This window comes from Chaetodon trifascialis, chromosome 15, assembly GCF_039877785.1.
Source record: "Chaetodon trifascialis isolate fChaTrf1 chromosome 15, fChaTrf1.hap1, whole genome shotgun sequence".
Classification (NCBI taxonomy): Eukaryota; Metazoa; Chordata; class Actinopteri; order Chaetodontiformes; family Chaetodontidae; genus Chaetodon; species Chaetodon trifascialis.
In genome coordinates, this window is record NC_092070.1 from 16,810,704 (window position 1) to 16,837,244 (window position 26,541).

General features: G+C 41.9%; 2 protein-coding genes across 2 annotated transcripts; both read right to left on the reverse strand.

Moving 5' to 3' along the window:
* Nucleotides 1-1,028: 1,028 nt before the first annotated feature.
* On the reverse strand, nt 1,029-8,277 carry LOC139343530 (immunoglobulin lambda-1 light chain-like). The gene is made up of 4 exons (XM_070981242.1): nt 8,238-8,277; nt 7,820-8,145; nt 2,257-2,290; nt 1,029-1,443 (listed from the first exon to the last, which is right to left on the reverse strand). The coding sequence occupies exons 1-4, from the start codon at nt 8,275-8,277 to the stop codon at nt 1,118-1,120; spliced, it is 726 nt and encodes a 241-aa protein (XP_070837343.1). The 3' UTR covers nt 1,029-1,117.
* Nucleotides 8,278-9,353: 1,076 nt separating this feature from the next.
* LOC139343533 (immunoglobulin lambda-1 light chain-like) lies at nt 9,354-25,789 on the reverse strand. The gene is made up of 4 exons (XM_070981247.1): nt 25,750-25,789; nt 25,332-25,657; nt 10,764-10,797; nt 9,354-9,767 (listed from the first exon to the last, which is right to left on the reverse strand). Exons 1-4 carry the CDS (start codon nt 25,787-25,789, stop codon nt 9,442-9,444), a joined length of 726 nt encoding a protein of 241 aa, XP_070837348.1. The 3' UTR covers nt 9,354-9,441.
* Nucleotides 25,790-26,541: the final 752 nt, after the last annotated feature.

The following is a 26,541-nucleotide window of genomic DNA, read 5'->3' on the forward strand; positions in this document are numbered from 1 at the left end:
ACAGACTGATGAATCCAACATGAGCTGAAAGCTGCAGTAAGTCAGCCTCCTTACATGTTAGAGCAGTGATGAGAGTGCAGAGGGTCCCCAGCATGTTGTCAGTGTGTGCTGAGAATGGCCTTGGAACTTGGAAAGTGAGCTTCCTGCTGACAGATTGGAGGGTTTGGAGGATGAGGAGAGGAGGTGCTGGAGGAGCAATTTAAGACAAGATTGAAACTGAGAGTGACTGACAGGAGGAGGAGCTTTGCTTCAATCTGCATGCTTTGCCACATTTCTTGCTCTCTTATCTTCTGTGAAGGGAAAAGTCTTTTCTGTCTCCATTATTGTCTCTGTGGACAATGTCTCCCCCGACCCCAAAATATGACAACATGATGATTTGAAAAAGACTTCCTGCACTTTTATTATCATAGATTTGTTTCTTTGCTCACTTCTTAATAAAAGGGATTGAATTGAGTTCCCTCTGATTTCACAGAGAGCTGACACTTGACCTCTTCATTTACATGCAGCTATAAATAAGCAGAGGAGGCCTGCAGGTGCATCCTGGGAAGGAAGAGAGGAGGAGCAGAGAGGTGACGCTTCACTGACGGAGGATGAAAACTCAGTTTCATTTGCTCATTTCATCTGATTGTTGTAACGGCTGCAAGCAACTTAAATCAAAAAAAGGTGATATTAATCTCTCTGTTGAGCTTTTATTGCAAATTAACACCTAATAACAATGTAGCTTTCTGAAGAAAACACACTGAAGTAATAATCAGACACAAATATGTCTGTTATCTCTGTGTCCTGGATTCATGAGATGTGAGATGAACACGAGGAGTAAAATAAAATCTCCTGACAGTTACAACATTTTGGTGAACGTTATTGTTTCAAATGATGTTTTCAACAAAACAAATAAATACAAACACTTTTGTGGTCCACAGTTTTTGGTCTGTTTACTTTTTATTGAATGAGTCTGGACAAACGCAGCAGTTGCAAAGCTGATACAACACCTCCACCTCACTGTCACAACATTTATTACAAGCATGCAGACACATCTTTTCTAACATGTCAACCTTGTCATGAGCAAAGAGCACAAAGAGTAAAGAAGCAGCTTTGAAATGCTCATTCTGCTCCTCTGCTATTCTTGAGTGGGACAGTGGGACTTGTTGATGTTTTTCTCTGAAGTCTGGGAGCCCAAAGACACTTTACATGTGTAAACCTTATCCATGTCCCAGTCTGACGTCTGGATGGCCAGAGAGCTGCTGATTCGGAAAGTCTGGTCTGCTTGCTGAACAGCGGTGCTGGTGGAGATCCCGCTGCTCACTGGACTCCCACCAGACAACCAGCTCACATCTGCAAAAGGCACAGACTGACTGGACAGACAGACCAGAGTGGCTTTGTTGGACTGGAGCTCAGCACGGGACGGAGGGAAGACTGTGAGGACAGGAGGAGGGAGGCTGGAGCCTGAAAATACATGAAGGACATTCATCAAATAACTCCAAATCGAATCACTGATACAAAGCATGACAGCAGCAGATTATTGACCTGTTTTCTTCAACAATACAACAAACACAGTGAAGAAGTGAAGAAGCATTTTAAATGAGTGAAAACATTTTGAAATCATCACCTAAAATATGAGCACTCTTCCTGTTTCAAACAAAGTCTATCAGTTACAAACTGAGAAATATTTGGATTCATTCAGGATCATTTTTATGTTGAACAAATTCATGAAGTCACTTTCTGTGTCTCACAAATGGCACGACAGTAAATCAGTGGTCATTTAGCTGTTTTGCTGTTGTTTGTCTGATCAATGAGAGAAAAACTATATTCATTTATATGAAAAAACTCCCTAAACTTGGGAAGATTAGTCAGTAAACATGAATAAACTCAATAATTTAGTGTTGATATAACAGAATAAATTACATTTGACAGATTATTTAGCATTTGGTTTTACAATGATACAAAAGTGTCATCAGTCTTGAAAATATAAAATAATTTTGTTCATTTTGCTCAAATGTTAAAATTGCTCAGCCATCAAAACACTTCAGAGTATTTGTAGATATCATTGAACATATTTTGATCATTAGCAGATCTTTACTTTGTCCTCAAAGACACAGTCTGGCATCAAAGCAGATGAAAAGAAGTCAAAGTGAAATTCACTCAACAACATGTTTGACTTTCTAAACAGTCAGCCTGATATGAATTGATGATTTTGACTGAATTTGACTCAGAAACAGAGAATCTGTCTTGTTTTGTGATCAGTTAAAAAGTACTTACTTGTCACAATCAGCTTGGTGCCTTGTCCGAATACCACAGTGATTCAGTTTGTACACATGGCCGTACAAAAACCTCCTGATTCTCACTGATGAGGGGAGTGGAACTGAAACATCCTGTTGAGACCAACTTTCACTGTCAACATCTCATTCACTTCATCAGTCTGCTTCTGCTCACAGACACTGCTGGACTTGAGGACTGATTCTCAGTCTTCTGCTGCATCCTTTTGTTTTCATGCTGGACATGTTCAAAGTCCAGACATCATCAGTCAATTCAGTCCAATGTTAATGAGGAACATCATTCAGACAATGCAGCTGAACTTGGTTGGCTGTTATTGACTGCAGGGATGGGATAACAGTCATTTTCTGTTTAACTTGCTGCAGCCAAAAGTCGTCTTCAAACGATCAGATTTAACCAAAGCAGCTGATATAATGTCAGAGACATAATGACTCACAAAAATGGCTCCTGCTGTACTGAACTTATCAGGCTGTGCATTTTGTCCTGTAACAGTGTTCACCCTGTGTTTTGTTGACGTTGTTGGAGACCCACAGACCCACAGACCCACGGCTGTATGTGCAAATATACTCAATATGTTCTTCTTCTGACCTCATTAAAACTCAATATGTAGAAAAGTGAAAGATGTTTTGACACATGGTGACATTTCTGATGTTTGAGGTCAATTAAACGTCAGAGAGGTCAAACTCCCTGTTAGACCTCTTATGAACAGACTGTTATAAAACTGCAATAACATGAACTTCTGGAGACTGATTTGATGTTTGGGAGGTGAAATGCTGCATAAAAAGTGCTGACAGCACCAATCACACAGATGGAGCTGATTCAAATCCATTGTATTTAATCTGGTTTCACAGACGGAGTCTCTGAGACCACAAACAGAAGTGATCCATCATTTCCACTGACTGATCAATACAGATATTGACCACATATATTTATCCCCAACAGTAAGAATGAAATTCTCTGTTTATCTTTGTTTATCAGTCGTTGGTGTTTTTACTGTGTCGTGCAAATGAAAAGAATTAAATGAAAAGCAGAAAACAACAAATGCTAAATCTAATTATTTCTTCAATTTCAGTGTTGAGAGAGATTTGGTAGAAATGTTTATGTGAAACTGGTCAGGATCAGATTGATGAAACTGGTTTGTCGAAAAGTCTCATGTAGGGTAGTTATAGAGAGCATTAGTTCATGTGTCAGAGACTCAAAAAGCAGAAGTAGTTAGTGAGGAGGTTTTTGTCACAGTGTAAATCACTGTGATACCCACTCTTTAGCAGAGCTGTCCCATGTTTGACAGTAATAGACTGCTGAGTCTCCCTCCTCCACATTGCTGATGATCAAACGATAATCTGATTGCGACTGATGAGTAGATGTGAACTTTGGAGATGAGAAACCAGAGCCATAGGTGGGAGAGCTATGGCTGTGATGAAACCTCAGAACATACTGAGGAACTCCTCCTGGAATCTGTTTGTGCCACCAAACACCACGGTCAGTAAAAGAACCCAGGTTACAGTCCATGGTGGCTGTCTCTCCTGTCCTCAGCGTCACAACAGGAGGCTTCTGTGTCACCACCGTCACACCACTCACACCTGGAAACAACAAGATGACATGAAGTCAAGAGAAACACACAGACTGATGAATCCAACATGAGCTGAAAGCTGCAGTAAGTCAGCCTCCTTACATGTTAGAGCAGTGATGAGAGTGCAGAGGGTCCCCAGCATGTTGTCAGTGTGTGCTGAGAATGGCCTTGGAACTTGGAAAGTGAGCTTCCTGCTGACAGATTGGAGGGTTTGGAGGATGAGGAGAGGAGGTGCTGGAGGAGCAATTTAAGACAACACTGAAACTGAGAGTGACTGACAGGAGGAGGAGCTTTGCTTCAATCTGCATGCTTTGCCACATTTCTTGCTCTCTTATCTTCTGTGAAGGGAAAAGTCTTTTCTGTCTCCATTATTGTCTCTGTGGACAATGTCTCCCCCCGACCCCAAAATATGACAGCAAGAAGGTTGCCAGTTCGATTCCCCGGTCGAGCTTTTCTGTGTGAAGTTTGCATGTTCTTCCTGTTCATGTGTGGGTTCCTCCCACAGACCAAAAAAAACATTCTCATTAGGTTGATTGGTGACTCTAAATTGCCCCTAGGTGTGAGTGTGAATAGTTGTGTGTTTGTGCCCTGTGATTGGCTGGCGACCCATCTAGGGTGTACCCCGCCTCCCGCCCGTTGACAGCCGAGTTAGGCTCCGGCCCCCCCGTGACCCCGAAAGGGATAAGCGGCATAGAAAATGGATGGATGATTTGAAAAAGACTTCTTCACAAGAGAGACTGAAGCTTATAAAGACACTGAGGAGAGGAGAAGAGGAGGAGGAGTTTCAACACTCAACACTGGTTTCAGTCATGAATACAAATCCACAAAATCAGTTTGTTCCAGTTTGTTTTGTTGTTGTTCTTGTTGTCTCTGCAGGCCTGATGATGACCTTTCATCAGTGCTAATATTCTCAGGGTTGACACAAATGTTCTCTTTAAAGTGCTGTTTCATTTCAAAGACATGAAGTAAAGATGATCAGATTGTTAGGATCTGGCAGTGTGTCTCTCCCTTGTGTTTCCTTTTCCCTTGTCCCTGTGTGTTTTTGTCTGTCTGTCTTTCCCCCTGCCTGTGCAGCTGGGCGTGTCCTACACCTGGCCAGCTCCGCCTACCTGTGCACACCGGTTGCTCATCAGGCTCAATATTTAAGGAGAGAGCTTTCTCCGAGCTGTCGCCGGATTGTTCCAGTCTCTTTCCTCCCGAGATTCCTTCCAGGCCTGTTTGTGATCCATTATTGTGAGTACTTTCTCTCTCGCTACTGTGAGTGTGCGAATGTGTTTTCTTTGTTCCACCACTAAAGGTGTGTTTCTTGTGTTTCAGTTGCCTGTCTGCCACTTCAACATGTGCCTTGCCTCAGACCCGTCGTACGGAGCTCCCTTAGTTATTTCCACTCTGTTAGAGTGTGCTTTTTGTTATTAATACATTTCTGTTATTTTACCTGCCTTCTCTCTGGTCTGCATCACTGGCTCCTGTTCAAAACCTTGGTGAAAACCATAACACAGAAACTAAATGTGACTTCATTGGATCTCAGAACTCTTCCTCTCACAGTTGTTTTTGACAATATGTTCAATAAACAGAGCTGAGTAACAATCAGCTCTAACGTGTACACAGGACTCTATATTTCAGTCCTGACTGTCTGTTGCAGTCTGTTCTGTCCTGTTTGGTGGTCGATCCAAACCAGACAGTGATGGATGAACAGAGTCCAGACTGGATGACTGCAGTGTGGAACTGGACCAGCAGCTCCTGAGGCAGGTTGAACTTCCTGACCTGACACAGGAAGTTCATCCTCTGCTGGGCCTCTTTGATGATTGTGGTGATATTGGACGTCCACTTTGGGTTCTGGGAGATTGTGGATCCCAGAAACTTAAATGTTTCACATCAGACACAGTGTTGTTGATTATAGTGACAGAGGACAGTGTTGGGGTCTTCAACTGAATCTCAGTGTAACTATAATAATCATCGCTATGTGCACCAGAGGATTTCTGTAAAATAGGATTTATTACATTTTGAGAATTTAAATCAGGAAAACAGAACATGTTGCAAATTTCCATGATTTAAATCTTTTTTGAACATTATAAAGATAAAATAGCATTTTATTTCTGTAAACTGTGAGTTTAGTTTCGTGTAATAAATCTTGACCTGTTGTTGCACGTTTAATATTGTTTATGTTTGGCAAACTAACACTAGATAGTTCTCAGCATTAATGTGAGACTCCAATAAAAGAGTGAAGAACTTTGAAAATATAATTTTCATGTTTTTCTGGGGAAGTTACAGAAAGCATTGTCTGTTTGCTGACTGCCAGTCGAAAATCCAAATGACAATGGATGAAAGTGAAATGTTTTAACTGGTGCATTTCTCACATTTTTGTGTTAGTTCTGTTCATCAATTTTTTATTGTAAAAGAATGAATGCAATATTATCATAATTATTCACTGAGCTTGTTTGGTGGCTCTATTATCAGTGGACTAGTGTCAGAGACTCAGAAAGCAGAAGTATTTAGTGAGGAGGTTTTTGTCACAGTGTAAATCACTGTGATACGAACTCTTTAGCAGAGTTGTCCCATGTTTGACAGTAAGAGACAGCAGAGTCTCCTGCCTCTGCCCTCTTAATGATGAACTGGTAATCTGTGTTTGATGAGGCTTTAGAGTTGAATCTGTCTGAGGAGAATCCTGTTCCAAAGCTGGGTGAACTGCTCCCGTAGTAAAAATACAGAACATACTGAGGAGCTTCACCAGGAACCTGTTTGTACCAACTGACAATGTATCCATCATTTCTCTGAATGTTGCAGTTGAGAACAACCTCTTGTCCTGGAGAAACTGTGTGGACAGCAGGCGTCTGGGTCAGCACTTTCGCTGCATCAACATCTGTCAACAAACAGAGAAAAATCCATGAGTGAAAGGTTTGTGTGTGAAAATATGAGCTATAAAAGCAATGAGAAGAATATCTTACATGTTAGAGCAGTGATGAGAGTGCAGAGGGTCCCCAGCATGTTGTCAGTGTGTGCTGTAAACGTCCCTTACTGTCCAGCTGAGAGGTGAGCAGGGTTGGAGTGTGAGGAGAAGAGAGACTGAAGCTTATAAAGACACTGAGGAGAGGAGGAGGAGGAGGAGGAGGAGGAGGAGGAGGAGGAGGAGGAGGAGGAGGAGGAGTGTTAATATTCTCAGGGGTGGTACAAATGTTCTTTTTCAGGATCTGTTCAAGTCAAAAGACTTAAAAAAAAACATAATCACATGATAAATATGATGTTGCTGGATTTCAGATTATTTATAAATCCTGATTTACATTTGTGAATCCTTCTGTGAGCACTCATTAATACTGAGACTGATCAGACTAAATCCAACAGAAATAACATATATGAAGGACCCCAGCCTCTGCAGCCATCGTCACGTTCAGTTATTCCTGGTGTTTCCTGTGTTTTCTCCCTGACCTCGTGTCTCCTGTGCTCCCCTCTTTGTTCCTCTGTGTGTTTGTCTGTGGATGTGTTGTGGTCGTAGCTCTCCTCTGCTCCTCACTTCCTGATTGCTGTTCAGCAGACACACCTGCTCCAAGCAGCTCACCTGCAGCCCATCAGAGCTCCAGCTTAGCCCTAAGTAAACACTTTTATTTTACATTAAGTATTATGGCTTTATTTCTTTAAAACCACAATGTTACCAGTCATGTCATGAATAAAACCACACAAGGTTTTATTCTGGATGAAGCTGGAATGTTTTTGCTGGTTCAGATCATAATATATTATTATATTATTAATAATATTCTGATTGTGAGGGAATGAATGCAAAATATTAATAAATGTATACTTTTGTCAAATTTTGGGCAAAGAAAACTAAATTCTTTACATTTTTGAAAACAAATGATTGGACACGGTGGGATGTTACACTGAGCTTGTTTGGTGGCTCTATTATCAGTGGACATGTGTCTCAGACTCAGAAAGCAGAAGTATTTAGTGAGGAGGTTTTTGTCACAGTGTAAATCACTGTGATACGTGCTCCTTAGCAGAGCTGTCCCATGTCTGACAGTAGTAGACTGCTGAGTCTCCCTCCTCCACATTGCTGATGATCAAACGATAATCTGATTTTGACTGATGAGTAGATGTGAACTTTGGAGACGAGAAACCAGAGCCATAGCTGGGAGAACTATGGCCGTGATAAAAATATAAAACAAACTGAGGAACTCCTCCTGGAATCTGTTTGTACCAACTAGCAACACTGTCAGTCACAGTGCCCAGGTTACAGTCCATGGTGGCTGTCTCTCCTGTCCTCAGCGCCACAACAGGAGGCTTCTGTGTCACCACCGTCACACCACTCACACCTGGAAACAACAAGATGACATGAAGTCAAGAGAAACACACAGACTGATGAATCCAACATGAGCTGAAAGCTGCAGTAAGTCAGCCTCCTTACATGTTAGAGCAGTGATGAGAGTGCAGAGGGTCCCCAGCATGTTGTCAGTGTGTGCTGAGAATGGCCTTGGAACTTGGAAAGTGAGCTTCCTGCTGACAGATTGGAGGGTTTGGAGGATGAGGAGAGGAGGTGCTGGAGGAGCAATTTAAGACAAGACTGAAACTGAGAGTGACTGACAGGAGGAGGAGCTTTGCTTCAATCTGCATGCTTTGCCACATTTCTTGCTCTCTTATCTTCTGTGAAGGGAAAAGTCTTTTCTGTCTCCATTATTGTCTCTGTGGACAATGTCTCCCCCCGACCCCAAAATATGACAACATGATGATTTGAAAAAGACTTCCTGCACTTTCATTGTCATAGATTTGTTTCTTTGCTCACTTCTTAATAAAAGGGATTGAATTGAGTTCCCTCTGATTTCACAGAGAGCTGACACTTGACCTCTTCATTTACATGCAGTTATAAATAAGCAGAGGAGGCCTGCAGGTGCATCCTGGGAGGGAAGAGAGGGAGGAGCAGAGAGGTGACGCTTCACTGACGGAGAATGAAAACTCAGTTTCATTTGCTCATTTCATCTGATTGTTGTAACGACTGCAAGCAACTAAACCAAAAAAAGGTGATATTAATCTCTCTGTTGAGCTTTTATTGTAAATTAACACCTAATAACAATGTAGCTTTCTGAAGAAAACACACTGAAGTAATAATCAGACACAAATATGTCTGTTATCTCTGTGTCCTGGATTCATGAGATGTGAGATGAACACGAGGAGTAAAATAAAATCTCCTGACAGTTACAACATTTTGATGAACATTATTGTTTTAAATGATGTTTTCAACGCCCTGCAATCGGCTGGCGACCGGTTCAGGGTGTACCCCGCCTCTCGCCCATTGTAGCTGGGATAGGCTCCAGCCCCCCGCAACCCCGAAAGGGATAGGCGGTATAGATAATGGATGGATGGATGGATGATGTTTTCAACAAAGCAAATAAATACAAACAATTTTGTTGTCCACAGTTTTTGGTCTGTTTACTTTTTATTGAATGAGTCTGGACAAACGCAGCAGTCGCAAAGCTGATACAACACCTCCACCTCACTGTCACAACATTTATTACAAGCATGCAGACACATCTTTTCTAACATGTCAACCTTGTCATGAGCAAAGAGCACAAAGAGTAAAGAAGCAGCTTTGAAATGCTCATTCTGCTCCTCTGCTATTCTTGAGTGGGACAGTGGGACTTGTTGATGTTTTTCTCTGAAGTCTGGGAGCCCAAAGACACTTTACATGTGTAAACCTTATCCATGTCCCAGTCTGACGTCTGGATGGCCAGAGAGCTGCTGATTCGGAAAGTCTGGTCTGCTTGCTGAACAGCGGTGCTGGTGGAGATCCCGCTGCTCACTGGACTCCCACCAGACAACCAGCTCACATCTGCAAAAGGCACAGACTGACTGGACAGACAGACCAGAGTGGCTTTGTTGGACTGGAGCTCAGCACGGGACGGAGGGAAGACTGTGAGGACAGGAGGAGGGAGGCTGGAGCCTGAAAATACATGAAGGACATTCATCAAATAACTCCAAATCGAATCACTGATACAAAGCATGACAGCAGCAGATTATTGACCTGTTTTCTTCAACAATACAACAAACACAGTGAAGAAGTGAAGAAGCGTTTTAAATGAGTGAAAACATTTTGAAATCATCACCGAAAATATGAGCACTCTTCCTGTTTCAAACAAAGTCTATCAGTTACAAACTGAGAAATATTTGGATTCATTCAGGATCATTTTTATGTTGAACAAATTCATGAAGTCACTTTCTGTGTCTCACAAATGGCACGACAGTAAATCAGTGGTCATTTAGCTGTTTTGCTGTTGTCTGTCTGATCAATGAGAGAAAAACTATATTCATTTATATGAAAAAACTCTAAACTTTAGACGACTAGTCGCGAAACATCAGTAAATTAAACTCAATAATTTAGTGTTGATATGACAGAATAAATTACATTTGACAGATTATTTAGCATTTGGTTTTACAAATAATCTAAAATCCAGCAACATCATATTTATCATGTGATTATGTTTTTTAAGTCTTTTGACTTGAACAGATCCTTAAAAAGAACATTTGTACCACCACTGAGAATATTAACACTCCTCCTCCTCCTCCTCCTCCTCCTCCTCCTCCTCCTCCTCCTCCTCCTCCTCTTCTCCTCTCCTCAGTGTCTTTATAAGCTTCAGTCTCTCTTCTCCTCACACTCCAACCCTGCTCACCTCTCAGCTGGACAGTAAGGGACGTTTACAGCACACACTGACAACATGCTGGGGACCCTCTGCACTCTCATCACTGCTCTAACATGTAAGATATTCTTCTCATTGCTTTTATAGCTCATATTTTCACACACAAACCTTTCACTCATGGATTTTTCTCTCTTTGTTGACAGATGTTGATGCAGTGATCGTGCTGACCCAGACGCCTGCTGTCCACACAGTTTCTCCACAGTTTATTTATAAATCCTGATTTACAGTTAAAAAGTACTTACTTGTCACAATCAGCTTGGTGCCTTGTCCGAATACCACAGTGATTCAGTTTGTACACATGGCCGTACAAAAACCTCCTGACTCTCACTGATGAGGGGAGTGGAACTGAAACATCCTGTTGAGACCAACTTTCACTGTCAACATCTCATTCACTTCATCAGTCTGCTTCTGCTCACAGACACTGCTGGACTTGAGGACTGATTCTCAGTCTTCTGCTGCATCCTTTTGTTTTCATGCTGGACATGTTCAAAGTCCAGATATCATCAGTCAATTCAGTCCAACGTTAATGAGGAACATCATTCAGACAATGCAGCTGAACTTGGTTGGCTGTTATTGACTGCAGGGATGGGATAACAGTCATTTTCTGTTTCACTTGCTGCAGCCAAAAGTCGTCTTCAAACGATCAGATTTAACCAAAGCAGTTGATATAATGTCAGAGACATAATGACTCACAAAAATGGCTCCTGCTGTACTGAACTTATCAGGCTGTGGATTTTGTCCTGTAACAGTGTTCACCCTGTGTTTTGTTGACGTTGTTGGAGACCCACAGACCCACTGCTGTATGTGCAAATATACTCAATATGTTCTTCTTATGACCTCATTAAAACTCAATATGTAGAAAAGTGAAAGATGTTTTGACACATGGTGACATTTCTGATGTTTGAGGTCAATTAAACGTCAGAGAGGTCAAACTCCCTGTTAGACCTCTTATGAACAGACTGTTATAAAACTGCAATAACATGAACTTCTGGAGACTGATTTGATGTTTGGGAGGTGAAATGCTGCATAAAAAGTGCCGACAGCACCAATCACACAGATGGAGCTGATTCAAATCCATTGTATTTAATCTGGTTTCACAGACGGAGTCTCTGAGACCACAAACAGAAGTGATTCATCATTTCCACTGACTGATCAATACAGATATTGATCACATATATTTATCCCCAACAGTAAGAATGAAATTCTCTGTTTATCTTTATCAGTCGTTGGTGTTTTTACTGTGTCGTGCAAATGAAAAGAATTAAATGAAAAACAGAAAACAACAAATGCTAAATCTAATTATTTCTTCAATTTCAGTGTTGAGAGAGATTTGGAAGAAACTTTAAAATGAAATTGTTTTTTCACGATCAGATTGATGACGGTGGTTTGAGTTTTTGACAGTCTCATGTAGGGTAGTTATAGAGAACATTAGTTCATGTGTCAGAGAGTCAGAAAGCAGAAGTAGTTAGTGAGGAGGTTTTTGTCACAGTGAAAATCACTGTGATACAGCTGCATCAACAGAGTCGTCCCATGTTTGACAGTAATAGACAGCAGAGTCTCCTGCCTCTGCCCTCTTAATGATGAACTGGTAATCTGTGTTTGATGAGGCTTTAGAGTTGAATCTGTCTGAGGAGAATCCTGTTCCAAAGATGAGTGAACTGCTCCCGTAGGAAAATCTCAGAACATACTGAGGAGCTTCACCAGGAACCTGTTTAAACCAACGGACAGAATTTCCATCATATCTCTGAATGTTGCAGTTGAGAACAACCTCTTGTCCTGGAGAAACTGTGTGGACAGCAGGCGTCTGGGTCAGCACAATCACTGCATCGACATCTGTCAACAAACAGAGAAAAATCCATGAGTGAAAGGTTTGTGTGTGAAAATATGAGCTATAAAAGCAATGAGAAGAATATCTTACATGTTAGAGCAGTGATGAGAGTGCAGAGGGTCCCCAGCATGTTGTCAGTGTGTGCTGTAAACGTCCCTTACTGTCCAGCTGAGAGGTGAGCAGGGTTGGAGTGTGAGGAGAAGAGAGACTGAAGCTTATAAAGACACTGAGGAGAGGAGAAGAGGAGGAGGAGGAGGAGGAGGAGGAGGAGGAGTTTACATCAGTGTTAATATTCTCAGAGGTGGTACAAATGTTCTTCTAAAGGTGCTGTTTGAGTCAAAAGACAAAGAAAATATGATCACATAAATAAATATAAGATAAGATAAATATGATGTTGTTGGATTTCAGATTGATAGTTTCTCACACTTGTTTATGACAGTATGAGCAGGAAACAGTTTTCAGTAACAATCATGTTTACACACCAGGAATTTGGTTTTCTGTTGCTCTCAAAGTATGTACAAAGAAATAGAGATACAGCTCCGAACAACGCTGAACAAAGGTCAAAATAAACATTTAACTATCCGTACATAGAACGAACAAAACAATCTTTTTACAACCACAATGTTGCCGGTCCGCCAGAACATTTTGTGAGTAAAGAAACTATGAACACAGCACCAGGTGTGAATCCTAATTTATTCTGGATGAGGGAGGAATGTTTTTACTGGTCCACTTCTTCAACAAGTTTATTATGATTAATATTATTATTGTAAAAGAATTAATGCAACATACTTGTAAATATCTACCTTTGTCAATTCTTGTGGAAAGAAAACAAAATTCTTACTAAAACAAATGATTGGACATAGTGGGATGTAGGGTTGGGCGGTACCGTGGGCCCCGGGTCCCAACATTTAATTGTCAATTAATGAATGATTCCGTATTTTACGGGAGGGGTGGCAACCCTACCTATAATTGACCTTGAACAGCCAATTATGTGGAGAGATTGCTGCCCCATACAAAATAAAACAAACATAGAACAGAAATATGTCAGCTAAGACGCGACATTGATGATCCGTTAATGTCAAGAAGCACCCAACAAGCCATAGCTTCGATGAGCCATAGACGAACGCAGTTCAATTCGCCTGATCTAACAAGCAATTGATGAAGCACTGAAAAAACACTTTAAAAACCTTTTCATGGTCATTTTTTTAAGCCGAATTACTCAGCAGAGCATACTGATTACTTTCCCAGATCGAAAACACGCGGACCGACACAGATTTAGGAGAAAAGCGAGATAACTTTAAATTTATAGATTTTTGACTGGGGTTCGGCGAGCCCCGCAGCGTCCCGTTAGAGTCCTCACTTCGGGACGAAAGCGACTGCCATACTGTCAAAAACAGTTATATTTCTCCGTAGATTTTACAAATACATCATAAACTATCACTGAGTTTTAGGCATGTTATTCAAATGTGTACTTTTTGCATAGTGAGTCTTACCTGGCCACAGTTTCATGCAAACGATGTCCTCGTGCGCCTGAGGTGAACGGCAGAGTCCCGTGATCTTGCTGGGCAGGTGGAGGTCTGCTAGAAGAGTTCAATTAACTTCAACTTGAAAAAAGCGCGGAAACTCATTAAAAACCCATGATAATCCATTCAGTTAACTTCAGAAAATACGTGCGGGCATTTCAACCAACACGCATGCGCCCGCAATGTGACGTCACGCGCAGTGTTGCTCTTTAAATCCGAGCCGACTGCCATCTTTTTACCTCGGAGCCGAGACGTCCAGTAAGTACATTTAAAATTATTTTAGCTTAGTTAGTTCATCTGTTGGTAATGTGCATTGGTCGTCTAATGTCTCTCCATCTCAAATGATCCGTCAAGATATTAAACCTGTGATGAATATTTCATGTTCGTTCTTTTTCGGAAATACTTTAGCATGTAGCGCTAGCTAGCTAGCGCCGCCAGAGTGAAACAGCAAGTTAATGTAGGGTTGAGCCTCATATTCGACTGTAACAAGTATTCGGCACCGACAGTGTACTCTTATAGGAGTGAAACAGTGCGCGACTTGTCTTTTATTATTACGGAAAAATGTGTCAACTGTGGGAATATTATATCTGGATCAACCCGCTAATATACGTGACGTTGCGACTTGTACAAGAGGCTTTGCTCGCACTCAAACAACCTGGCACAGGATTGACAAGGCAGCGAAATAACAGAGCAACTTATGTTCCACGAGGAAGAGGAGTGGAAAAACACTGACCACCTCCGTAGTGTATGGATATTTTTTATGTAGAGTTAGGTGCTGTATAAACACGTAGTGATAGGTGATTGTTTTCAGGTGTGCCGTTAACCTCTGTATCCATGGCAACGCGTAGCAGTGGGGTTGAACGGCCACGCAGCCCATCGGCTGCGTGTGGGGTTTTTTTGGCCAGTGGGAAAGGAGCCCTATGCCGTTTGAAAGCGGGTCGACCGAGTTTAAATAAAAAAAAAATTAAAAAAAACGTGTCAGCCCGGTAACTATGAGCCGCTTCCCCAATGAAATAAGCGGGGTCGATGCGGGTTTTTTAATGCTAGTCGACCCGCTAGAGATCGGCATATAGCTCCTTTCCTATGGACCAAAAAAACCCGGGTCTGATCTTCATCTGGCAGCTGCCACCATAGACATAATATACGTAGACGCCTCATTGACTGACGCTTCCTAGGGTGCTTTTCATTGCATTTAATTGTGCCTCCTCGTCTCCTCTCTCCTTCGTCGACCCGGAAGTCGTTTCCCCTCCGCCATGATGAAGGATCTTCCAATTGCTTAAATGCACCTGAAGGAGACGAGGAGCGAGGAGAGAGGAGGCTTCGGAAGGAGATCAGAGTGAGGATACACCGGTGTAGCCTACGCGGAAGTCTTTTATTATTTAAGGGGCGTGTCGTATGTGGCACACGTTTGAATCATGGCGGGAGCAGGTCTTCACAAATGTAATCTTGATTCTTGTTTCAACTGTGGCCTTTTAACAATTGTATCTGTCACCAAGAAATTAATGAAAATTCTTGGTATATATTTACGTTTTTTTAAAGCAAGGCTACAAGGCTGTTGGTTTAATCTACCACACACCCGTCCTCTATTATGCCTCTAACGGCATATAATTGAAACCTCATCAATAGCAATCAGGAGTAGAACAGTCTGACTGCAGATCTGACCATAATATCACGTTTTACAGCTTTTACAGCTGTGCAAACGTCATCAGTAATTGACGTCGCTTCGGACTGACGCTGTGGAGCGAGGATTTTTCATTTCGGAGTTTCGTTTCCTCCGTCCTCACGTCCCTTCCTCGCATCCCTCTTTCATGTCCTTGCTGGGCGGAGCTAAGACGCGAGGAGAGGAAGCGAGTGGAGGAGACGAGGAGACCAATTTATGTAATGAAAAGCACCCCGTTTCGCTCCGTGCACAATATGGCGACCGTTGACCTTTGAACTTGAGTGTGCGGGGCAGTACTTCCGGGCAATACTTCCGGTGCGCGTCCGACAGCAAGAGACAACAGCAACCGAGAACCAGAGATAAGCAGAGAGAAAGTTTTTCACAATGAGTGTTTTTAGGATTAAGGAGAGGCGATGTGCATTTCAGAGGGTGAGAACTCAGCACTTCATTGGCCTGGAAAAGTAAGCTTTAAAATTCCAGATCATTCCAGCGTCTTACACTACCCTGTTAAGCTTGCAACTGGGGCTGGGAAGCTAAATAAAATAAAATAAATAAATAAAATAGGGGCATAGTTGCTCTCTTTACGTTGACTTTGGTTGGCTCTGGTGCTAGCGGAGACCCACCCAAGATGGCGGCGATGCCTGATTATGCTCCAGCACGTAATGAGGCATCTACGTATATTATGTCTATGGCTGCCACCGCTGTGCGTTGCCATGGATACAAAATGTAAGGGTACACACATCACTCATGAGAAGCTCTCTTTTGTCGCTGTCTTGTCAGTGCTGTGCCATGTGGCTTCTGTTTTTACAATGTAATCACTTACCATTCAGATGAGTGACATGGCCAAGTGTGTCCACTTTATAATAAAGTCGTGTTTATTTCATGTTAGGATACATTAAAATCTGAAAGCTTTAAATTGTGAACTGTGCAATTTTTCAGAGACTTGTGGCGATGCACAGTATTTTGCACATCTAAAAATACACATACACAATAAGGAAACTGAACTTAGTGTGTTTTGTGCTGATAATGGTTGTATTTCTTTCTTTCTTTCTTTCTTTCTTTCTTTCTTTCTTTCTTTCTTTCTTTCTTTCTTTCTTTCTTTCTTTCTTTCTTCTGTACAGGGTTACTTCACTTCAGTGTAGGCTGTGCTGTTTGGGGCAACTGCCCCTCAATGAGGTGGTCCTGCAAGTGTTTCTGCTCGCCGAACCAACGCACACTAATTGTCCATTATCTGTCCACCTTGTTTTCATTTTCTGACTTATTTCTATTGCTCTGTTTGGAGGAACACTAATCCATGTGATGTTATAGAGAAATTGTCAAGAGAGTGGACATTTCATTAATGTTTGAATGTTTTCATTTTCAACATTTTGAGCAAGTTTCTCAGATACGTTTTTTTGTTTGTTTTTATGACTCTTTGCAATTTACTGCAGCAACTCTGAACATTCACTCAGAAAGAACTCTGTTGAACTCGGAGAGTTATTGTTTTTCCCCAAAGGAAGGCTCTTCTTTTTATGTATTATATTATTATTATTATTTGTGTGGGACAATGTAATTTCAGTCTGTGAGCAGTCCCAAGCAAAAGTGTGTTAGAGGGTGTAAGGGCTATTTTTTAACATGTCCCAAAGAAGGTCTTTTTTGATGTCTTGACATCCATTGACACTTATTTTGAAGCAAGGCTGCTTGAAGTTGGACTTGTTGGGGGTTAAATAAAGGTCCTTATTGAATTGTCTGTTCAGCTATTTTTTCTTGGGTTAATATTTAGTTTGTCTAATTCTCATGGAGATTCTTTGTAGATATTATTTTGCTTAAAATTTTGAAATCTAGCAATTTCTGTAAACTCAAGTAACTTGGCAATAAAGCATGAGAAAAAATAATAATGTTGCCCTAACTTGATAAAATAAGTTCAACCAACATCTTTTTTTAGTTCTCTTAAGTAATGTTTTCCAGTCCACATTACTTGATACAGAAAGTTGAGTCAACAAATGGCAAGTTGTATCAATTATGTATTCCATGTTGAGCCAACTTGATTCACAGTTGTAGGAACTTGATCAAATAAATTCAACCAAGATCTCAAAGTTATCTCAAATAATATTTTTAAGTTCAACTTACTTGATACAGGAAGTTGGGTCAACAGACTGTATGTTGCATGAACTCATGTTTTGAAGTGTAAAAAACTTGACTCTATAAGTTGACTCAAATTAACTCAGTCAAAGCAACAAGATGACTTGACATAGTTAAGTCGGGTCACCTAATCTTTTTTTTTTTTTTTTTACAGTGCATGCTTCCCGTGAAATTATTTTCTCCGCATTTATTCCATCCTCGGTCTGTCGATCCTCCGCGGCAGACCAGGAGCGGTGGGCTGCCAGCCGCCAGCCGACGCCGGCGCCCGGGGACCAGTTCTCCTTCGGTGCTTCGGTTCTCCTTCCTTTGGTGATCTTCTTGTATGATTTTAGTGGGAGTTATTTAAGGAGGAAACCTTAGGTTCATGCAAACTCCACACAGAAAGGCCCCCTTTTTTCCTCGAGCAGCAGGCACCGAAGGCGTGGTGGAGGACACGCCACCAGCGCCCACAGCGGGATTCCGGGGGCCTTCTAGCTGTGAGGTGACAAGTGTGACCACTTGTGCAACCGTGCTACCCTACAAATAAGTGTCAGACATTATTATGGAAAGAATCCATACAGAGATACTTCTTTGTTGATGAGTAAGATCTGTTTTGCTTAAGCAGAAACAGCTGTTGTAGCGCTGTTTCTGCGCCACCAGACTCCATTCAATAAAACAGTCATTTTAGCATTTTTAAAAAAACTTCTTCAAATGCATCAAAAACAAAATAATACTCGACAAAAACCTTCTTGGATCACCTTTTTAATGTTTCGGCAACAATTACTAACTCTGGATTGGTTGAAATAAACTTTCAATTCACCGAATGGTTGAGAGGAGCGAGAGAGCTGGCTGACGTCAGAGAAGCAGCGGGGAAACAGCACATTGAGTCGGAATGTTTAATATTTTGTGTTTACCTTTTGTCATGTTTCACTCATGTGTAGAACAATCCTGCAGAAAATGGGATTGACAAAAAATGATTGACAGGTGCTGATGTTTTTTTTTTGTTTGTTTTTTCCTGTTTGATTACATTCTGTGTTAGATTTAAATTGTTAATTAAAAATATTGTGTTCTAAATTAAAATTTTATAACCTCGTTGCATTATCTATTCCATTTCTTATTTACAGTATAAGTAAACTTTTGAACTACTTTTCAGTGACAACACAATTATCTTATTTTTTCTGTGGGGTAGTTACAGAGAACATTAGTTCATGTATCAGAGAGTCAGAAAGCAGAAGTAGTTAGTGAGGAGGTTTTTGTCACAGTGTAAATCACTGTGATACCCACTCTTTAGCAGAGTTGTCCCATGTAGCACAGTAATAGACAGCAGAGTCTCCTGCCTCTGCCCTCTTAATGATGAACTGGTAATCTGTGTTTGATGAGGCTTTAGAGTTGAATCTGTCTGAGGAGAATCCTGTTCCAAAGCTGAGTGAACTGTCCCCGTAGTAAAAATACAGAACAAACTGAGGAGCTTCACCAGGAACCTGTTTGTACCAAAAGACATATTTGTTTTCATCATATCTCTGAATGTTGCAGTTGAGAACAACCTCTTGTTCTGGAGAAACTGTGTGAACAGCAGGCGTCTGGGTCAGCACTTTCGCTGCATCAACATCTGTCAACAAAGAGAGAAAAATCCATGAGTGAAAGGTTTGTGTGTGAAAATATGAGCTATAAAAGCAATGAGAAGAATATCTTACATGTTAGAGCAGTGATGAGAGTGCAGAGGGTCCCCAGCATGTTGTCAGTGTGTGCTGTAAACGTCCCTTACTGTCCAGCTGAGAGGTGAGCAGGGTTGGAGTGTGAGGAGAAGAGAGACTGAAGCTTATAAAGACACTGAGGAGAGGAGGAGGAGGAGGAGGAGGAGGAGGAGGAGGAGTTTCAACACTCAACACTGGTTTCATTCACAGATAAAATAAATTGTGTTTGTGGTTTCACATTGTTGGCATGAAATGGTTCAATCACACAATCTCATATTTCATAACCTTAATGTTTATGAACAGATGGTGTTTGGAGGTGTGTTGATGTCCTTTGCACGAGTATTTTTAACTCCAGTCAGATCATCATCAGTGCATCACTTCATGTTTATCCTTTATCGTTATCAGTGAACATTCTTTTTTTTTTTAATCAGAATATGTGTTCACCTCTGATCTCAGTCCTTTGTCTGACTAGAGTTCAGCTGTAGGTGGTTCAGCCTTCACCACTCAACAAAGGAGTCCACGATGACAAAGGTCTCAAGTGTAGAGGGTGAACAGAGATGGTGACAGTCATGTCCCCTGTGGGGCCCGAATGTCATTCACCACAGTATCAGACACGCAGCCCTGTTGTCTAAGTCAGAGGTGGACCCAGATGTCGTCAACATTCAAAGCTCAGCCTCATCTGAGGGGGGTCCAGAGCCATACTCCCCCACAGAGATTTTTTTTCTCATTTATGGTTCCTCTATGAACTATTTTTCTAGCCATTTGAGACAATAAAAATCTGGACATCAATGTTCAGATTTATATTCAAGAAATCTAAATGTTGGCCATTTATATTCATATTTGAAGATCTTTATATTGAATAATAATAATAATACATTTTATTTAGTGACTGTGCTTTGTCGTCTTGCAGGTTCCCATGGAGGCTCCTTGGCCCTGCCTGACATCCACTGCAACTGCTACTGCTGTTATTACATCCACTGTCACTGTTACTGTGACTGCATGTCTGTCTCTCTGTCTCTGTCTCTGTCTCTGTCTCTCTCTCTCTCTCTCTCTCTGACTGCTTTTTTGTCTGTCTGTCTGTCTGTCTGTCTGTCTGTCTGTCTGTCTGTCTGTCTGTCTGTCTGTCTGTCTGTCTGTCTGTCTGTCTGTCTGTCTGTCTCACTCTCCCTCTCTTGCTCTTCCTCTCTCACCCAACCGGTCGAGGCAGATGGCCGCCCACCCAGAGTCTGGTTCTGCTCGAGGTTTCCGCCTGTTAAAAGGAAGTTTTTCCTCGCCACTGTCGCCAAGTGCTTGCTCATGGGGGAATTGTTGGTTTCTTTGTAGATAAAAGAGCTTGGTCTGTACCAGCTCTATATGGAAAGTGTCCTGAGACAACTTCTGTTGTGATTTGGCGCTATACAAATAAAATTGAATTGAATTGAGATTGAATTGAATTTAGAAGCGCCTTTCAAAATACTCAAGGACACTTTACACAAAAACACAAGCGAAATACACAGAATAAATAAGAGCACAATGATTAAAAACACATCAAGTTAAAAACAGGCTAAAAGGAGAACTGAAATTAAAGAGAGAAGGCAGTCTGGAACAGATGAGTTTTGAGTCTGGATTTGAAGATGGGGAGAGAATCGGTGTTTCTGATGTCAGGTGGCAGTGAATTCCAAAGTTGGGGAGCGGAGCGACTGAAAGCTCTGCTCCCCATGGGTGCAGAGGTTGTGGATGGCCTTAAATGTATACAGCAGGATTTTGAAAGTGATTCAAAATTTGACCGGGAGCCAGTGAAGCTGCTGCAGGATGGGGGTAATATGGTGCGAGGAGAGAGTTCTGGTAATAATGCCGGCTGAAGAGTTTTGAACCAGTTGAAGTTTATGGAGGGACTTGTGAGGGACACTGAAAAGGAGTGAATTACAGTAGTCAAGGCGGGAGGTGACAAGGCTGTGAACCAGGATGGCAGTGGTGTGAGGGGTGAGAGAGGGGCGGAGACGATTAATGTTACGTAGATGGAAATAGGCAGACCGGGTAATGCTATTGATGTGAGAGTGGAAAGATAGTGAGCTGTCGAGGATGACACCCAGACTCTTAACCTGAGGGGAGGGGGACACTGTGGAGCTGTCAATGTTGAGGGAGAAACTGTTGGTTTTGGATATGGTTGATTTAGTACCAATGAGAACAAGTTCGGTCTTGTTACTGTTGAGTTTAAGGAAGTTGGAGGTGAACCAGGATTTGATCTCAGAGAGACAGAGGGTGAGGGAAGAGGGTGGGAGAGTGGAGGTCGTTTTACTGGAAAGATAGAGCTCGGTGTCATCCACGAAGCAGTGGAAATGGATATGAAATTTACGGAAGATATTACCAAGAGGTAGAAGATAAATGATGAAGAGAAGGGGCCCCAGGACAGAGCCCTGGGGCACACCAGAAGAGACGGGGGAGGGCTGGGAAGTGAAGGATTTGAGTTGGATGAATTGAGTGCCATTTATTCTATACGTATCACTCCAAATTGTATGTAATCTCACTATTAGCACTGAAATCCTTGATTTCAGGTGACTGGGGTTGGAAATAACTCACTGAAGTGGCATTTCAGCATATTCAGAATTTCATTGGCTATTGGGTGCGTCAGTCATCTGCAACATCGGCTCTGACTGGCTCAGTGTTCACACAGAAGAAGAGGAGGCCTTCCTGTTCAACTCAGACTGTGATTGGCTTCTCTGGTTGCTGGGCTCCATGTAGTGAATCGTGATTGGTCAAGTGAGGTGTCATTTGAAACCTGAGACTTTCCAAAAGTTGTAAAGGGGGAAAACAGAAGACAAGTGGAAGACGAGCCCATGGCCCACTAATTTGAAAGGAGAAAACATCTTTCTGTGGATTATTTTCAAGTTTTTGACTAAATATGTTCACAGCAGTGGATCATGTGGATCTTTGTCGATGTTAACAGATGTTTTTTGTTGGAGTGTTATTGATCTGTGGATCACTGAATGACGACAGTCTGCTGTTGCCGTTAATTGTGCCTTCTGTTGTGACTGTACCTTGAAAGGGTTTGCACCAATAGATTCACCAGAATCTCTGCTTTCTAATGGCATAAAATATGACTTTAAACATGAACGTGGCATTTGTGTCAATAGACGGGAAGAAAAATAAACACAAATAAACTCACTGACGGCCCGTGGGCAGGCGAGCTAGCCAGCAATCTTTATTAGTCTCATCACCTCACCATCTCACTGTTACCTGCCTGCTAGTTACAGCTGCAGATTCACAAACCCGAAACATCTGCAGGTGAGTGTGTACTTGCATCACTGTCTGCTTGCATACCAGCAGGGCCGGCCGGACAGTGTTGAACACACTGGAGAAATCAAAGAACATGGCTCTCACTGTGCAGCCCAACCTGTACTTTGGCTGGTGGGCAAACTGAAGGGGGTCCAGTGATGGTCCAGTGATGAGGACCAGCCTCTCCAGAGACTTCATCAGGTGAGAAGTCAGCAGCAGTGGAATGGGCTCATGTGGGCTGTCTTGGAAATGATGCAAGAGACTCCGTGGTCACAGAATCACATGTGATAACATTTTTGTTTCTCACAAACTGGAGCAGGAGCTCGTCAAGAGGAAGCTGACGATGGCAAGAACACAAAAAAACAAGCCAGTGCTCCCTCCTCAGCTAAGCTGTCAATTCCTTTAGGTTCAGAGCTGACAAATCCCTGGTGTCCTACATGTGTGCTGCACAGGGATGGAAGAATCTGTGACCAGCACCAATAAAACACACACACAAAAAAACAAAAAACAAATATATACTTTGCCCTTCGATTGGCTGGCGACTGGTCCAGGGTTTACCCCGCCTCCTGCCCGTTGACAGCCGAGATAGGCTCCGGCCCCCGGCGACCCCGAAAGGGATAAGTGGCATAGAAAATGGATGGATGGAAATATATACTTCAGATGAGATGTTTCACTCAGTTCCTTACTGGCTCTATTATCAGTTGAAGTGTCAGAGAGTCAGAAAGCAGAAGTAGTTAGTGAGGAGGTTTTTGTCACAGTGTAAATCACTGTGATACAGCTGCAGAAGCAGAGCTGTCCCATGTTTGACAGTAATAGACAGCAGAGTCTCCTGCCTCTGCCCTCTTAATGATGAACTGGTAATCTGTGTTTGATGAGGCTTTAGAGTTGAATCTGTCTGAGGAGAATCCTGTTCCAAAGTAGGGTGAACTGTGACTGTGGTAAAATTTCAGAACATACTGAGGAGCTTCACCAGGAACCTGTTTATACCAACTGACATAATTTCCATCATCTCTCTGAATGTTGCAGTTGAGAACAACCTCTTGTCCTGGAGAAACTGTGTGGACAGCAGGCGTCTGGGTCAGCACGATCACTGCATCAACATCTGTCAACAAAGAGAGAAAAATCCATGAGTGAAAGGTTTGTGTGTGAAAATATGAGCTATAAAAGCAATGAGAAGAATATCTTACATGTTAGAGCAGTGATGAGAGTGCAGAGGGTCCCCAGCATGTTGTCAGTGTGTGCTGTACAGTCCCTTACTGTCCAGCTGAGAGGTGAGCAGGGTTGGAGTGTGAGGAGAAGAGAGACTGAAGCTTATAAAGACACTGAGGAGGAGGAGGAGGAGGAGGAGGAGGAGGAGGAGGAGGAGGAGGAGGAGGAGGAGTTTACATCAGTGTTGATATTCTCAGAGATGGTACAAATGTTCTTTTTAAGGTGCTGTTTGAATCAAAATATGATCACATAATAAATATGGTGTTGCTGGATTTCAGATTGAGGGTTTCTCACAGTTGTTTATTACAGTATGAGCAGTAAACAGTGTTGAGTAACAATCAGAATCGGCTTCAATGGCCAAGTATGTTTCGACACACAAAGAATTTGGTTTTCTGTTGCCCTCAATGTACGTACAGAAATAGACATACAGCTCAGAACAAAGCTGAACAACGGTCAACATAAACATTTCACTATGTGTAAATAGAACAAACAAAACAATCTTTTAAAATCACAATGTTGGCAGTCCACCTGACCTCCAGATCATTTGTTGAATAAAGAACATTTAAACACAGCACCAGGTGTGAATCCTGACCTGTAAAGAAAAACAAAACAAAACAAAACAAAACAAAACAAAACAAAACAAAACAAAACAAAACAAAACAAAACAAAACAAAACAAAAACTAATTTATTCTGCATGAAAGTGGAGTGTTTTTACTGGTTCACTTCTCCAATCAGTTTATTAATAATAATATTATTACTGTAAAATAATAAATGCAACATACTTGAATATATACCTTTGTCAATTCTGGGGGAAAAAACAATAAAATTATTCTAATTTTCTAAAACAAATGATTGTGTTATGGTGTGTGATTATGATTTTTCTTTTCTTAGTTGTCTGTGTGTGTTTTTTCTCCCTCTGTGTCTGCAGTGGAGGTGTGGCCTGGCAGTGCTGTGGGCAGACGACGCACCTGAGGCTGACTCCACTAATTTCCACTGCTTTTAAGCAGCGTAGCGGCATCATCCCGCTGCCAGATTATCTCGTGTCTCGCCTTGACTTTCCAGCCATTTCGTCTTTGTGCTCATAGTAACCTTGGATTTAGTTTGTTCATAGTCGCCTGTGTGCGTATCTCGCTTTGGTTTTCTGTGTGTGTATCTCATTGTGGTTTCATTAGGTAGTTCATCTGCAGAGTCGTCTGCTGTCCTACCCGCTCGCCACGGAGTAGTAGAAATTATGTTTAAGGTTGAATTTATGTTTTTCTTGGATTTAGGGTCTTTTTAGTCGTATTTGGTGGTTATTGTTTGGTTGTAATAAACCGTTTGTGTTTTTGAACAGCTCCCTTGTTTCTCGTGCTGTTTTGTTTCTGCCTCTTGGGTCCAAATTAAAATAACTTTGATTTACTAAACATAACAAATTGTACATGATTGGATGTTACACTGAGCTTGTTTGGTGGCTCAATTATCAGTGGACATGTGTCAGAGAGTCAGAAAGCAGAAGTAGTTAGTGAGGAGGTTTTTGTCACAGTCTAAATCACTGTGATACGTACTCTTTAGCAGAGTCATCCCATGTAGCACAGTGATAGACTGCTGAGTCTCCCTCCTCCACATTGCTGATGATCAAACGATAATCTGATTTTGACTGATGAGTAGATGTGAACTTTGGAGACGAGAAACCAGAGCCATAGCTGGGAGAGCTCCAGCTGTGATGAAACCTCAGTACATGCTGAGGAACTCCTCCTGGAATCTGTTTGTACCAGCGAGCAGAACTTTCAGTCACAGTGCCCAGGTTACAGTCCATGGTGGCTGTCTCTCCTGTCCTCAGCGTCACAACAGGAGGCTTCTGTGTCACCACCGTCACACCACTCACACCTGGAAACAACAAGATGACATGAAGTCGCGAGAAACACACAGACTGATGAATCCAACATGAGCTGAAAGCTGCAGTAAGTCAGCCTCCTTACATGTTAGAGCAGTGATGAGAGTGCAGAGGGTCCCCAGCATGTTGTCAGTGTGTGCTGAGAATGGCCTTGGAACTTGGAAAGTGAGCTTCCTGCTGACAGATTGGAGGGTTTGGAGGATGAGGAGAGGAGGTGCTGGAGGAGCAATTTAAGACAACACTGAAACTGAGAGTGACTGACAGGAGGAGGAGCTTTGCTTCAATCTGCATGCTTTGCCACATTTCTTGTTCTCTTATCTTCTGTGAAGGGAAAAGTCTTTTCTGTCTCCATTATTGTCTCTGTGGACAATGTCTCCCCCCGACCCCAAAATATGACAACATGATGATTTGAAAAAGACTTCCTGCACTTTTATTGTCATAGATTTGTTTCTTTGCTCACTTCTTAAGAAAAGGGATTGAATTGAGTTCCCTCTGGTTTCACAGAGAGCTGACACTTGACCTCTTCATTTACATGCAGCTATAAATAAGCAGAGGAGGCCTGCAGGTGCATCCTGGGAAGGAAGAGAGGGAGGAGCAGAGAGGTGACGCTTCACTGACGGAGGATAAACGTTCAGTTTCATTTGCTCAATTCATCTGATTGTTGTAACGGCTGCAAGCAACTTAAACCCAAAAAAAAGGTGATATTAATCTGTCTGTTGAGCTTTTATTGCAAATTAACACCTAATAACAATGTAGCTTTCTGAAGAAAACACACTGAAGTAATAATCAGACACAAATATGTCTGTTATCTCTGTGTCCTGGATTCATGAGATGTGAGATGAACACGAGGAGTAAAATAAAATCTCCTGACAGTTAC

What these genes read in the sequence shown, in the direction of transcription:
- LOC139343530 (XM_070981242.1), bottom strand. Translation starts at nt 8,277, where the DNA reads ATGCTGGGGACCCTCTGCACTCTCATCACTGCTCTAACAT. An exon ending in TCTCATCACTGCTCTAACAT is followed by an intron (nt 8,146 to 8,237) that starts GTAAGGAGGCTG and finishes TGTTGTTTCCAG; the next exon opens with GTGTGAGTGGTGTGACGGTG. An exon ending in CACCAAGCTGATTGTGACAA is followed by an intron (nt 1,444 to 2,256) that starts GTAAGTACTTTT and finishes ATGTATTTTCAG; the next exon opens with GCTCCAGCCTCCCTCCTCCT.
- LOC139343533 (XM_070981247.1), bottom strand. Translation starts at nt 25,789, where the DNA reads ATGCTGGGGACCCTCTGCACTCTCATCACTGCTCTAACAT. An exon ending in TCTCATCACTGCTCTAACAT is followed by an intron (nt 25,658 to 25,749) that starts GTAAGGAGGCTG and finishes TGTTGTTTCCAG; the next exon opens with GTGTGAGTGGTGTGACGGTG. An exon ending in ATGACTCTGCTAAAGAGTAC is followed by an intron (nt 10,798 to 25,331) that starts GTATCACAGTGA and finishes TGAATCACTGTG; the next exon opens with GTATTCGGACAAGGCACCAA.